At 33.0% G+C, this 14,744-nt stretch overlaps 1 protein-coding gene across 2 annotated transcripts in view; it reads right to left on the reverse strand.

The window, feature by feature from the left end:
* Positions 1 to 11,060, reverse strand: part of Dll (homeotic protein distal-less) — a 152,815-nt gene extending 141,755 nt beyond the window's left edge. The window contains exon 1 of one of the 2 annotated variants that reach the window (XM_081735855.1): positions 10,050 to 11,060. In XM_081735855.1, the coding sequence (XP_081591981.1) occupies positions 10,050 to 10,332 (283 nt within the window). In that variant the 5' untranslated portion in view covers positions 10,333 to 11,060. The remainder of the gene's footprint in view (positions 1 to 10,049) is intronic. The other variant, XM_081735856.1, reaches the window with a different exon arrangement.
* Positions 11,061 to 14,744: the final 3,684 nt, after the last annotated feature.

Genomic DNA, 14,744 nt, shown 5'->3' on the forward strand with positions numbered 1-14,744 from the left:
AGTGCTAAAACAAGATACATAAATAAATACTATACTAAAATGACAAAACATTAGGAAAACTAGAATTAGACAAATTTGATAATTATCTAAACGAATCCTCACCTCATTATATCATTTCAATGTGAATGTTAAGTCTTTTAAGTAATGTAGCATTATTTTACTTTATGCTTAAGAAAATGAACAAGTCCAATTTGTGATGTCATAAACAAACATGTTATCATATGTAACTATGATTCGAGACTAATTATTTTTTTTTAAAAAAAGGAAGCATTACATATTTTTCATGTCAGTTGATGAGCCTGTGCAATTTATTTTAACTGTTATTCACGTCTCATTCATTAAAACGTCATTTAAATTAAAATAATACTAGTAATTGTTAATACAGAGGATAAATATGTTGTTGAAAATAAATAAAAAGAGGCGATAAGTTTTGTCGGAGTGTAATTAACGAAAGCATAAGCCAAATTTTGCACGCGCCAAGAAATAAATTTCCTTATCTTAAATTTATTGTAGGTATTTAGCTTCTGCACAAAACAACTACGTTGTTTTATTTATTTTATGACACTTTTTAAATATGGATAAAATACCGAGAAATTATGTGGTGAAAAATGTTATAATCATATAAATATCCATAAGGAACAGTGAATCTCTCATCGTACTGATAACACACGTGATTTTTGCTAACTGGAAAAATGTTTTGCGAAACTGTTGCTCATTAGGAAAAAAAAAATAAAATAAAATAAAATAAAACCATTATAATGAGTTCACATAATAGTTTTACAATGAGCACGATTTCGTAAAACAGTTTTGCACTGAGTAAGAAAAACTTTTTACGGAATTTCTGCTCATTTTGAAAGGTGTTTTGCAGTACCACTCCTTGCTCGTCAGGAAATTCTACAAATACGAGAATTTATCATAAATAGACCGTAGAAGTGACAAACATACATTAATAAAAGTTATAATCTGTGATTGTTTGGAAATTTGTAGTTTAATGATAAATTCTACAATGTTATTAGGGTTTAAGGGAAAAAATACCCGAACATGATACATGTATATACGAAGTGATAGCTCTCGTTGAGCAGAACAATATTGATATGAATGAGTGTTTTCCGTTCTTGAGAAAAGAAAAAATAATCTGTTAAACTTGAAAATTGGACTAAAATTTGGTGTTGATGATACTGCACTTACACCAACTATTAAGTTGAAACTCATACTGAAGTATATAGTCTACTAATATAACTTTTCATCAAGACATTTTAGCAAGGAAACACTCCACACACAATATGCTTAACCATTTTCAGGACCACGCCTCAGCGCGCATTCTGAGATAACCAATTTTGAATTGTTTATTATTCACAAAGAAAACAGAGGAGAAAAATTTGTTCCGTGGAAACAAATATTTTATAAACTTGTTAACACAAAATAAAAAAAAAAATATTAAGTACAAGATCAAACATATTCAAGACTAAAATCCCAAATTTCGAAAGAGTTGTACTTTGTAGCCCCCTTTTCGGTCCTGCGAGGGTTAATGAGATATAGTTCCAAATTATGATAAGCTTTTAATTCTCTTCGCTAAACTTATCACTCCCCATTTTAAAAATGAATTTTTGTGAATGAGATATAGTCCAAAATTATGATAAGCTTTTAAGGCTCTTCGCTAAGCTTATCACTCCCCATTTTTAAAATAACTTTTTGTGAATGAGATATAGCCCAAAATTATGATAAGCTTTTAAGTCTCTTCGCTAAGCTTATCACCCCCTTTTTAAAATGAATTTTTGTAAATGAGATATATCCAAAAATTATCATAAGCTTTGAGGGCTCTTCGCTAAGCTTATTTTCCCTGTTTCTTAAAAATAAAATTTTGTGAATAACTTAATGACCATAAAAGATATTTAAAATATAGAAAGTGAGTCAGATAGTTTCTATAAAACGATATTCTACGAACTAATAAATTGTTTTCAATACCCTCCATACAGTGTATAAGTTTGGGTGCCCAAAAACATGACATCATGAGATGCATGCCCAAAATTTTTGGTCTATACGAAAAAGATTTGGAAACGGTTATTAGTTTGTTTAATTAGCAATTTGTAGATACTACCTGGCTCAATTTCCATATTTTTAAAATATTTTTAATTATATTTAAGTTATTCACTAAATTTAAAAAAAAATGTTCAGTAAAAAACCATCAAACTTTTAATCTTTGATTTATGGATAAATATTGTTCTAAAGATAATCCTAACAGTGTCACATAAAATTCTAATAGTGTCACACATAATCCTAATCGTGTCACATATAATCCTAATAGTATCACACATAATCCTAACAGTGTCACACATAATCCTAAGAATGCTGAACATATTACTCGTAGAATCAGCTACTTGTTTAAAGTAAGTACAAAAAAATTAGAAATAAAATAAACGAATACTTCTTTTTAGAAAAAAACTAAAAATAACCACCTAAAATAAAACTGCAAACTTTAGTATTTTTGGAGTACATAGAGACTAAAATTAGAAACAAAAAATGAAGTAAATTCGTCTTTTTTTAAATGCTAGTTTGAATTAAGACGTTCTCAGAAGCTATATTCAATAAGACAATTTGCATGTATGATTTTTCAACATTGTAAATTATTGTAAAACATCAGTCGTTCTGTTTAAGTAGTAAACATTACACTAATTGCAAAAAATAGAGTTCATTTTGAGCAAAACGACTTAAATAATAGTACTGATCAATCAAACAGTGCAATCTTAACCAGAAGTCAACTTTTCGCATTTTTGATCTGAAAAATATAGAGCCAATTAACAAAATTTCACGATAATAATAGAAAGATAATTTTTCTATTTTGCAATTACGGAAATCATCTATAGGGAAATTATTTTGCAATCAGGTCTATGGATTTGCACCTAAGTAAATTGAAAATGTATTGCGGACACCCTTTGAAACATAATTCATTAGAATGTTCGTAGCAACTGGAAATTGATTAAACCACATTGATATTAGATTTTTTGATGGAATATATTAGCATATGCTATGATTCGATCAATCATAAGAAGTTAATATTACATCAGAAAAAGAAATACAATGTTTTCTAATTCATTAGCTTAATGAACCTTATAAGGGTAATACTGCAACGGAATTTTGTCCGTTTTTTAACTGAATAATGAACTCTATAACTATGACGTTAATACTATAACGGACAAATTTTCCCGTTTATTAATCGATCAAGGCATTTATTTATTTTATGTAGAGGGTTATTTCTTTTTTTTTCTTATTCTATCAGTCCTGCAATATCAAGTTCATACTACGACGGAAAATCTACCTGTTATTTTACCACGTACGTTATTTCTTCCTTATTTTTGTTTCTTAATCAATCAACCATGTAACTATTAAGTTATTATTACAGCGGAAAAATTACCCTGTTTTACAAATCGTAAAGTTTGCCAAACAATTGCAAATTGCTATTTCAAAATTTCATTTCACGCAATTTTATGTGTTCCATGTGGAAATCTGTTTTCCACTTACATGAGTAATGGAAAATCTTGAATAAAGCGAAATAAGGTTTATTCAAGAATCATCTTTTACGTGTAATAATGTTACTCACAAAGAAACAAATTGTTTTCTTACAGAGACTAAATAAACAAATTTTGAAAAAAAAAAAATAGCCCAGGACTACAGGTAATACAATAAAACTAGGTGCGTCAAAAGCAACTTTTGATCGAGGAGAAACAATATATATGAAATATTGTTGTCTCTGTCGAAACTCAGTTGTCATTATGCCTTTGATTTTGTTACGATTAAAGATAAGTGAAGTAACAAATTTCTCTATTTGAATTAGTGAACTAAACTCTTTGCTCGCTTTTTCTCCGACTCCGAGATACTGAATGTGAACATACTAAAAACCGGAATCATATCTTATTCATTGTAGTATTTCAAACTGTATTTACAACTGATGTGAGGGAAAAAATAACAACATCGTATGATTTATAATGCATTAATAAATTTGTTCAGAGAAATAATCTCGCAGCATTCTTCACTGTACAGTTTCTTGTCAGAATAACTTTGAAGATTTTGAACAATAACTCCAAAACATGAATGGGTTATGGAAATAAATGTACACTATAGAATTAATAGAAATAAATGAAGAAATATATAATCGAATTAAATAGTTTAATACGAACGGCTATAAATTCCTTACTCCGAATCAGGGAAATTAAAGAACAGAACAATCGCACCATACAAGACAACATTATCTTAACAACAGGAATAAAAGTTTCAATCTGTGCATAAAATTGCGTGTCTAAAACTTTGAAGGATATATTTTTCATTTAAATATTTATTTTTTATGATCCACTAAAACCCGATACAATAAGTCTATCACAGTAACATGTCCTAGCACTAATAGCAATTCTTATTATTATCGTTATTTCTTCTTTATTTTTTAAAGAACAGAAAGTTTTTGCTTAGTCCGTATCTTCCATCGCTTTCACATTCAAGATTATCATAATATAGTTCTGTACACATATTGTATATTAATTTTGTGATTATAACTTGGAAGTATACTTTATACGTTCGACATCGTATAGATTTTATTATTAATTCCCATTTTCAATACTCAATGAAAAGTGTAATGTTTGCTAGAGTATATCACTGCAGTGAAAGAATTTTACTTTCTTTTAAACATATTTATTGATCATTTGAATAATAACAGTGTGAGATTGAGTTATTAACTCTATCCATCACGACTCTGGAACTCACTAAAGAAATAATAAACACTTCTGACCGGAGTATATACACTTATTTATTAAAAACTAAATTCCAGTGTAACAGTTTCAACAAGTAACGTTGTCTTCATCAGACACTAACTCTAGTGTCTGATGAAGACAACGTTACGTTGTTGAAACTGTTACACTGGAATTTAGTTTTTAATAAATAAGTTTATATACTCCAGTCAGAAGTGTTTATTATTTCTTGAATTATTAAAACAATATATTGTGAAAATTTTGAATTCATTTTCTAGAAACTACCGGAAGAACACAGCCTCTAAGGCGACAAAGAAAGAAAAAAAGGCGGGATATCCGAAGCATTGGTGGACACCTGTTTCAAAATAGAATAATTTCGATAATTCATGTTTCTTTTGATATAGAGAAAGAGAAAAGAAAGATAACCAAATAAATTCAATTCTTTCTTGTTAGAAAACAACTAACTCTTAATACCAATTTTATTTCGAGTATCTGTTAAGTTAAGAGTAATCACATTTTAACACTAACATTTATTAATTTTGAATTGTAAATTCTATCCTCGCACTGTGCTAGAAAAGCCAGAATATGGCATCAAAAATATAAAATAATAATAACCATCGTAATTTTTAATAATAAAAGGTGTTAACTTGATAGCTTATTGTATCAAATAATATAATTTTTGAAAGCATCATTAACGTAAATGTCATTGTTAAACGTTCTACTTAAGTACTATAGTGTATAGGTCTAACTCTTCCAAAATAATATTGCTAGTGTTATTACAATAAAACTAATAAGTGTGTCAAAAGAAAAAAAAAAGAAATATGATCTTCCGCACACAGTTTCAACATCGGCACCGCAGCAAAAATCTAAAAGAAGTCGTAGAGTTACTAGATTTCGTCTTTTCCTGGATGTTATCTTTTCCGGGCCGTAAAAAATGATCTGCCAGGTTTGTAAGAAAATAGACAAACGTCTCTTTTTATTAAGAAATGATATTAATAAATCTTTCGAATAATAGAAATATATATATTAAATGCCTCTCTCCTAAAGTATGTAATATAGTAACCATATATTATGTATATTAGAGTACAGGCAGTTTCTAATTTCCACATCGAAACAGGTAGCTACTTAACTCAATATATAATAATACACATATAGTTTTATTTATTTATTGTACCCTATGTAGCCTTTTTCAAAGTCCCGACAACGTTACCACAGGAGACTCACAGCGGGTGGACAGTCAACGGATTGTTCAGTGTACGCCGCCGTGTAGCACCCGGCATATAGAGCACTACCATGTTAAGTGGATGACAACGGACCATTCAAGAGTACTTGAACGTCACACATGTAGATTTCAGTTGTTAAATTCATATGACAATTTTCTTTTTAATTCACTTCATAGTCTCCCCCCCCCCCTCACAGAGAGCTTGCCTTCTCAATGGACAGTAAATTAAAATATTTATAGACTGATGTGAAAATGCTGTTCTATTATTAATATCATACTTTGAGTGTTTATTTAATAAAAAAGAAAAAGCCACTACACAGAACAGATGAATTCACTGATCAATTAAGAAATGGGATTTTTTTCGATCTACTGTTAACTTGGTAGCTATAAGGTAGATTGAATTGTAGGTAGCATACGTGAAGAAGAAACCACTACAAAGGGTGTGATTTAATCTATTTCCAGTTGCCATGGATATTCTTTCGAAGGCTCCATGGTGTATTTTTGGACAGTAAAAGCTATGATTTTTTAAAAACAAGTTCTTCTATTTCAATTTTTCGCAGATAGTGAAGCACCCTCTTCGATAATAAAATTTCTGATACCGTGTGTTTCCCTATTTCTTTGTTGAAATATGGCAATTTTAAATTAACCAGCTAACAAAATAGATTAAGGAGTTAACCCAAGCGGAAAGTTTAATAGTCTGTAGTTATAAGGTGTAATATATTAAGATGTATAACTTAACATACGTGATTATTTTTTAACTGGAAATCCAATCGGAAAATGACCATTAGGAAGACCTAGGCGCAGATAGGAGGTCAGTATTAAGATGGATCTCGCAGAAATAGTAATACAAAGTAGAAACTAGATCCAGTTGGCTAAGGACAGAAGTTAACGGAGAACTTTTGTAAATGTGGCATTGAACCTTCTGTTCATACCCATAGAGTTAGATGAAAATTTAACTTAAAAAAAAAGGCTTTACATATTCTATTTTCTGTTTATTTTACAAGTTTTTTGAAAAAGAGTTTCATTTCCAAGACAATTGGAAGTGTTCGAGCCTTCCCTATAGCCAGCGATATCTAGATATTAATTTTATTAGAACCAGCGATACCCAGGTATTAATTTTATTAGAACCAGCGATATCTAAGTTTTAATTTTATTAGAGCCAGCAATATCTAAATATTAATTTTATTACAGCCAGTGATATCTCGGTATTAATTTTATTAGAGCCAGCGAAACTAGATATTAATTTTATTAGAGCCAGTAATAGCTAAATATTAATTTCATTAGAACCAGCGATAACTAGATATTATTAAGGTTGATATTAATTGAAGCGAGCCTGCAACCCTTTCGCTTAGCCCTATTAAAAAGACAAAGGCCTATATTTCTCTATAACCAATGATATGCAAATATCATTATTTTTAGAACCACATGCCTGCAAACCCTTTATAGTTCTTGCAAAGACAAGGGAATGAGCAAATCTTCGAAACGAGATATCATATATATACCGGTTACATTTCCGGTGAAATGCCAAAAACTGTGTATTTTCCTTTTAGATACTTATGTTTAAAACATTTGAAACAACTCGCAGAAATACTGAAGTACTGATATCAATGAATTTACAATTTGCTTGCTTTCTGTGTTAACAAGGTTCTGGTACGTCGTCCTCAACACAAAACTTAAGCTGTGCCACCTAGTACGAATTGATTATATACACAAGCAAATAACTTTTTTCACTACTATTAGTACATAAAGGTAATAATAATTTTACATTATACTATCGTATTGTTGGAGTTCATGAAACAATGTAAAAAGTATTGTTTTTATTGTCTTTAATTTAAACACAAAATAGACATTTGTACAAAGGACAGGATTCAAAATCCTTAGATTGCGGGTTCCGAAGAATTTGAAAACAGAAAGAAAGGTTGAGTTGAGTTAATTTTGAGTTTAACGTCCCTTTCAGCAGAGAGGCTATACGAGACAGGGCCTACTGATTAACGTGGAATCCGAACTACATGAGCTCCTGCCGGGAATCGAAACCGGGGAAAGAAAGAAAGAAAGAGAAATGAAAAACATTGTTTTAAGGACTGAACTATATGGTTGTAGATATATTATTTCCTTGGTTGCTAACATTGTTGAATATAAATTGGTGTTGCGCGCTATTATTTTAATTGTTGATCATATATGGATATTTATATAAAAATGGAGCTTAGTAAATTTTAATTTAAAAATCCTGCAATCCTGATTCGTCAATAACTGCTATCGAAACATATTATATGAAGTTGAATTAATATGTACAGCGTTTAATGGAAGATGGCTATACATTTTCTTTCTTGTTGCACTTATACCAAGGTATATTAAAAGATTTATTTACGGTGTATGACATTATAAGGCAAATATTTTGTTTTGCAACTTTTAAAGAACTTAGAACTCACACGTTTACAAGAAAGTAAGCATTTGAGAATTAAACTACTTAATTAGTCATTCCCCATCTGTTGAGTAATTAGGGATTATTTCGTTTAAATTATTGAAGAATAGCTATATGTTAATAACTAAACTCTCCCGAGACTAAATGGTAGAATAATGTTATCTTCGTTTCTTGAGAACCGTGTACAATTCCCGATAGAAATGCATGCTTCGAATCACATCTCAGTACAATGTCGATATTGAAACGAACGTTAAAAAGCCAAAGCAAAAAATTTAACTCAATTTTATTTTTTAAATATTATTATAATGAATATAAACTACATAAAACGCAAGCAATAATTTCCTACAAACAGTTTTACTACGCGCACGGTGCTTTCATTCATTCAATTAACTCTGCCGTGATAATCAAGCAATGAAATGCTAAGTAAATAATTAAGAGCAAATACTCCCATCAGGAGCTGATATAGTTCCTGTGTTTACACGGCTATCTAACAAGGCTTGTTGCCCATTGTATAATAATGTCTCCGGAACCATGATTACGTACATTAGTGCAAATTACACATAATGGCCCCCTCTTTAGTCTGGGTAAGTGTGACGAGAAGAGGGTCCCCCATTTACCCCTGAAATTCCTCCCTCCCGCTCTCTAACCCCTCTTTTGTCACCAAAGCACGTTAATTTACTTCCATCCTTCTTCCTTAATAGTTTTTTTTTATTTGAAAAAAGAAATTACGCTTGTCAATTGTTATTATTACCATAATGACGGTTCGAATAATAAAAAAAGGCATTTAAAAAGGTACTTGTTTAATATTTTAAAAAAATGATTCGAAGTTTTGCAAGATGTTTGCTTCCGATTCATTCGTTCAAATTCTTTTCCTCGACACTGCGTGTTTGTTTTCGTGTACTTTTAATAGACATTATAGGAAGGATTTCTAGCACACTGCCTTCTATATCGTCAACCAGTGGCGTACTTACGTTTTTTGTTTCGGGGTGGATTTTGCTAACGTTATTCCTGGAAATGTGAAAATTCTGCAAGATATTTCATTTACTTTAAAATAGTAATGACATTTCGTTGGGGCGGGGGGCTTAAGCCTGGAAGTCCCTCCCTTAAATACGCCAGTGTCCTCAACAATAACTTGAGAAGCAACAATAATATCAGGATTGTTCGATTTTTTTAACCTACCAAGGCGAGTTATCACGGATTTACAAATGGGAATGCTATTTTCTTAGTGGCTACATGCTTTGCTAAATTTATGGAGTGCAGTACTGCTGGTCGTTAATTTATAAGGGTAAAAACATGCATTAGAGACGGGAATCAAACTGTCGGTGAATAATACGAGCTAAAAAGAAGATTGGATCATACATAGAACATGCTTAAATACCTGCTCTTTTTGTCAACAAATATAAAGCTTTCACAAACTTTTTTTCTTTCTTTTCTCTAAATGATGAAATACTTGTGATTTGAACCAGAACACTAAATGATATTTGCACATATATACACACACACGTAAAGAAACACATCACGTAAACACACTTACTTTACACCACAAATATAAAAAAACACATAGATAAACACTTTTTCTTTCTTTCTTTTGTGGAGATTTTCATTTTTTACTAAACAAAAGAAATCAACTTTTATTTTTCTTCGTGATTTTCATTATTTGTTTACTCACCGTCTTTGGCAGGCGAAGGGCATTGTGGTGGATACGATCCTATGTGGTAACCAGTATACGTATTTTGGGCATGCATCGGGGGAAACGGGTAAGCAGCCAATGGCCGAGGATTGGATGCAAAGCCTGTTGGATCGTGCTGGGAGACAACGGGTTGCTGATACGCCGTTCGAATAGGGTACGCAGAGGCTGGGTGAGGCATCCCATGTAAGCCTTGTTGTTGCAATTCGATGAATGCAGACTTGTTCCCGACATCCTGATCCAAGGAGTCGGGTGTGCCCGCCATACTTGTGTACGGGCTTGCAAGTTCTGTGAAGTTCAACGTGGTGGCAGACTTCCAGGACGGTCGGTTGGAAGATACACCACAGGCCGAGAAGCCTGTGCGGTACGTCGTGAAAGACGTAGACACTGCACGGGCGAACCAACAGCGTCAGCTGCGGGCCGAAACAGCCGAACTTGCCGCTATCCACACAGTGCAAGGGCCGAACCCCGTAAGAACTCCAATGTCACAATTAAATCTTCTTAATTATTACGAATAATAACCATAAAAACGAACTGATAATCTCATAAACACCAGCACTAAACACTCATCAGTATAAGTTTCCAAATCTTCAAGTGTCACCATTAACTTCTTTGGAGAAAACAAAATAATGCAATAATTACTCGTTTTTTTTTTTTTTTTCTTTCACGTGTTCATTCCGGACAACACTTCCACATCTTGTAATACAACACTTATCCTCCTCTGGATAGATAATAGGTATGTGATTGTGCGTTGTTACCTATGAATGTGTTTGTATGTGTGAGTCAATGTGTCTGTCCGTCTGTGTGTGTGTGTGTAGATGTTCGTATGTATTTGTGTCTGTGTGCGTAAATGAGAGAGAGAGAGAGAAATAATAATGCAAAAGGGGGTGATTATGTGTTAACACACAAGAAAACCACGCGACGTAACGCGCACTTCCCTTACTCAGTGATCTTTCGTACTAACTACCAACTATCCACGGCTAAGCTCTTGCAACACGACCATGAATACAGGACGCTCTTTCCACGCCCAATTTCGTGACGTAGCTCCCATTGATTGGTAGTTGAAGGACACTCGAGGCCGTGTTTTGTTGGCTGTTGTCGCTACGCCAGCCTCTTTGAGGCTGGGCGAACGGCCGATAAATAACTTGGAAGACCGCCCACCAGCGTCATTCTGTCGAAAGGGGCGGCGACAGCAGTAGCCGCGGGGGCTTCTTCGTATCTTTCGGCGCGAGATTTCCTCGCAACTCAGGGCACATCCATCGTCGCAGTTCGAGCGTTTGCAACAAGGAGTAACGCGAGCTGCATTATCTCGTCTTCCCCTCCCGGTTCTTCAGCACGAGCTTGAGGAAGATCCCCCTTTTCCCCCTGTGTGACGTGTGGTCCCCATCAGCAACAAGCACAGAGATCACTTACAGATAACGATGTCTAAATGGTTTGTTTATTCGTCTTTTGACAAGGTTTTGGACCTGTTGCCTTTTCACGTTTTATTTCGACTTTATCAGCTGTCAATGGTAATTTTAAATACATGTGGTAGGATTTTTTTTCTTTTTTAAAAATGCCGTTTCATTATAACTATTATTGCGAATAAATTTTATTACATTGAAAAGTGCATACAAAGCAAAATGAAGCAAAGCGCGTCATTTGACACAATTCTAACTTTCTAGGACAATGAGGGACACTTTACAATGTGCGGGCCAGAGTAAAACAAGAACTAGATTTGTTAGCCAGGTAAATTAAGAATACATATATCAATCAAAACAAACATACGACGAAGATCACTTACAAATTGATTTGCTGCAAATCTTCGTCCTTTTCTATGTATTCTACTTCTTGTTTCATGTGTCTTTTATAGGCCAATGAGCTAATAACATTTGAAAATAACCCTACGAAATTTGTCTATGAATTTTATGAATTATGAGTTTTTTTTTTTTAAAAAAAAAAGTCGGTCCGGTACCAACAACCGTATCTTGCAGAATAGGTTTGTTTGGTAGCCAAACAGTTAAGGGAAAGTATTTTCACAATTAAAAAGCCAAGTCTCGGTTTAAATGGTCAGTGGAAATCTTACTGTTACGCATGAGTATTATTATTATTATTATTATTATTATTATTATTATTATTATTATTATTATTATTATTATTATTATTATTATTATTATTATTATTATTATTATTATTATTATTATTATTATTATTGGTTTGAGCCTGGAAATGTTTCTTCCACGATTCTCGATCTTCAGTTTCCTCTTTTAACTCCCAATATTTTCCTCTATTTTTCAAATCATCTATTAATAATGTTCCTCTTCTTCGTATTTCTCGCTTTCTCTCCATCTTTCCTTTTATGGCGGTATGGAGAAGACAATTTCTTTGCAAAATATGTCCAATCCAATTGGCCTTCCTATACGAAGGATGCTGCCTAGAAGCGTTCTCTTCTCTCCTATCCGTTTCAAAACATCCTCATTTGTTACTCTCTCTGTGTACATTTTATCTTCTCCATCTTCCTCCAAAACCACATTTTGAAGCTTCCTAAATATTTCTTCTCTAACTTCCTTAATGTCCAAACCTCTAAACTATACAGTCCATGCTCCAGCACTTGACCAGCTTCTTCCTAAGTACAATATTAAGGCTGCTAGTTAAGAGTGATCTTTTCTTGTTGAATGCTTCTTCGGCTATGTCAGTTCTTGACCTGATCTCTTTGGCACAGTAATAATAATAATAATAATAATAATAATAATAATAATAATAATAATAATAATAATAATAATAATAATAATAATAATAATAATAATAATAAAGTACAAATTATAGCTACATTTTTATTTACGGGTCAGATGATAACATTCTCGCTGACAGATTCACCACTAACCTCTCATATTTGGAAATCACCGATATATTAAATCTAGATTAATTTTTGTGTGTTTTACTCAATGTTTCCTTAATTATGACTCCTAGGTTTTACGTAGGTTACCGTCAGAGATGGCGTGGGTCAATGAAAGCTTGATCCACGATCCACTGACCCACCACTCACCAAAACCCATCGTCATCAACTATGACCCATGATCCACGCCCTCCTCTCCATTAACTAAGAATTTATACTTGTAATAAAACAAGGGTGTGAAATTATCACTAATCGGAGTTCGAATTTTTTTCGGTCAATCGCTCAAGCACCGCTCTGTTACAGTAAGAGTTGATTTGGGTTTTACGATATAAAATGGTATAGTGTTTGTCAAGGGCTATATAATTATTTTCTTGTTGAATTACATATACTTTTCAGTGGAAAACAGAATGAAACTTGAAAGTCTCAAATCAAAGTAAAGTAGACAAACGTAAAGAAAAAAATCTAGAATTCGACTGTCTCGAAAACCAAAGTAGTAAGTCCTATTGCTATTATTACAATTACAAATATCAATATCCAGAAGTACATGAAGTTCTTTTCTCACTTAGATATACTCATCTCAGGCAAGTAAATAGAAACATGAAGATGGAATGAAAATGAAGGTCTTGAAAATAAAACGTAGACAAATTCACCAGTATTCAGAAGATACAATGCTCTCACTGCGAGCAGAGGATTCCATCCCATCTCGTCTAACGATTTATCAGGCATTGATATCCCCAAAATAAGAATGTCCGCCATTTTAGGCGAGATGGGAATTCCCACCTTTCCTAATCCCATTTCGCCTAAAATGGCGGTGCGATGCAAGGAGGAAATTTATATGCTAGAGGGAATTCCTGTACTAGCATTTTAACCAGATATTTCAATCAATATTGGTAATCTCTGTCAATTACAATATAAATATATAATAAGTAGATAATATACAACAAGAAAGCATACGGGGGAAAGCGATTTAGTGAATTTAGTTCACTTTTGTTTTGTTTTGGGAGTACTGGAAGGTGATTGGCAGACAGGAGCTAATCAGAAACATTATAGCAATATACAGTGTGTTTCAAAACAATATCGACAACGTCTGAGAGCAGATTCCTGACACCAAGATTAGACAAAAAGTATATACCAACCTGGGTGCACAAATACTTCCTTTCGGCGCTATGACCAGCCGAAAATCGGTCGGAAAAGTGCAAAAGCAGCCATAACTCGAGAACAAAATGTCGGATCGAACTCGGGGAAAGGAAAAGTATATTATTTTTAGCTGTAGCTGGCATAGGGGCGGCGCAAGGGTCACCCCAAAGAAATTGAGGAATTTTTGTTAAATTTTATCAACGTTGAGTGAGACAAATTAACTATAATTAAATACGATATTTCAACTAATAATAGTCTTAGAAGGCGGTGTAACTTTCAAGAACATCGTTAGAATTCAAAAAAGAAAAGATAGCCTACACATATTTGATTGATCTACTTTGTCTCAGTACACAATTGGTTATCGAGGAAGGACTGAAATTATATGAAGTCCATAACGTTTAAATGTTATGCCTTCTAGGCTAATGAAGACAGAGAGATCACTCATGGCTAGGTGGGTAGATTACGCGACTTTGGCATTGAAGAGCCGGCTCCGATTCCTAACGGGAGCGCAAGCGGTTCGAGTCTCACATTATACCTAATCTGTAGCTCCATGTTTCATGTAACTTCGCTACTAAAGGGATGCTAAACTCAAATCAGATCCAATAGGTTCTAATAGAGACAGATAATAGATGGAAGCTACTAATTGGGAAGTACGCTAATTCGTG

This window comes from Thermobia domestica, chromosome 13, assembly GCF_964235325.1.
Source record: "Thermobia domestica chromosome 13, izTheDome1.hap1.1, whole genome shotgun sequence".
NCBI lineage: Eukaryota > Metazoa > Arthropoda > Insecta > Zygentoma > Lepismatidae > Thermobia > Thermobia domestica.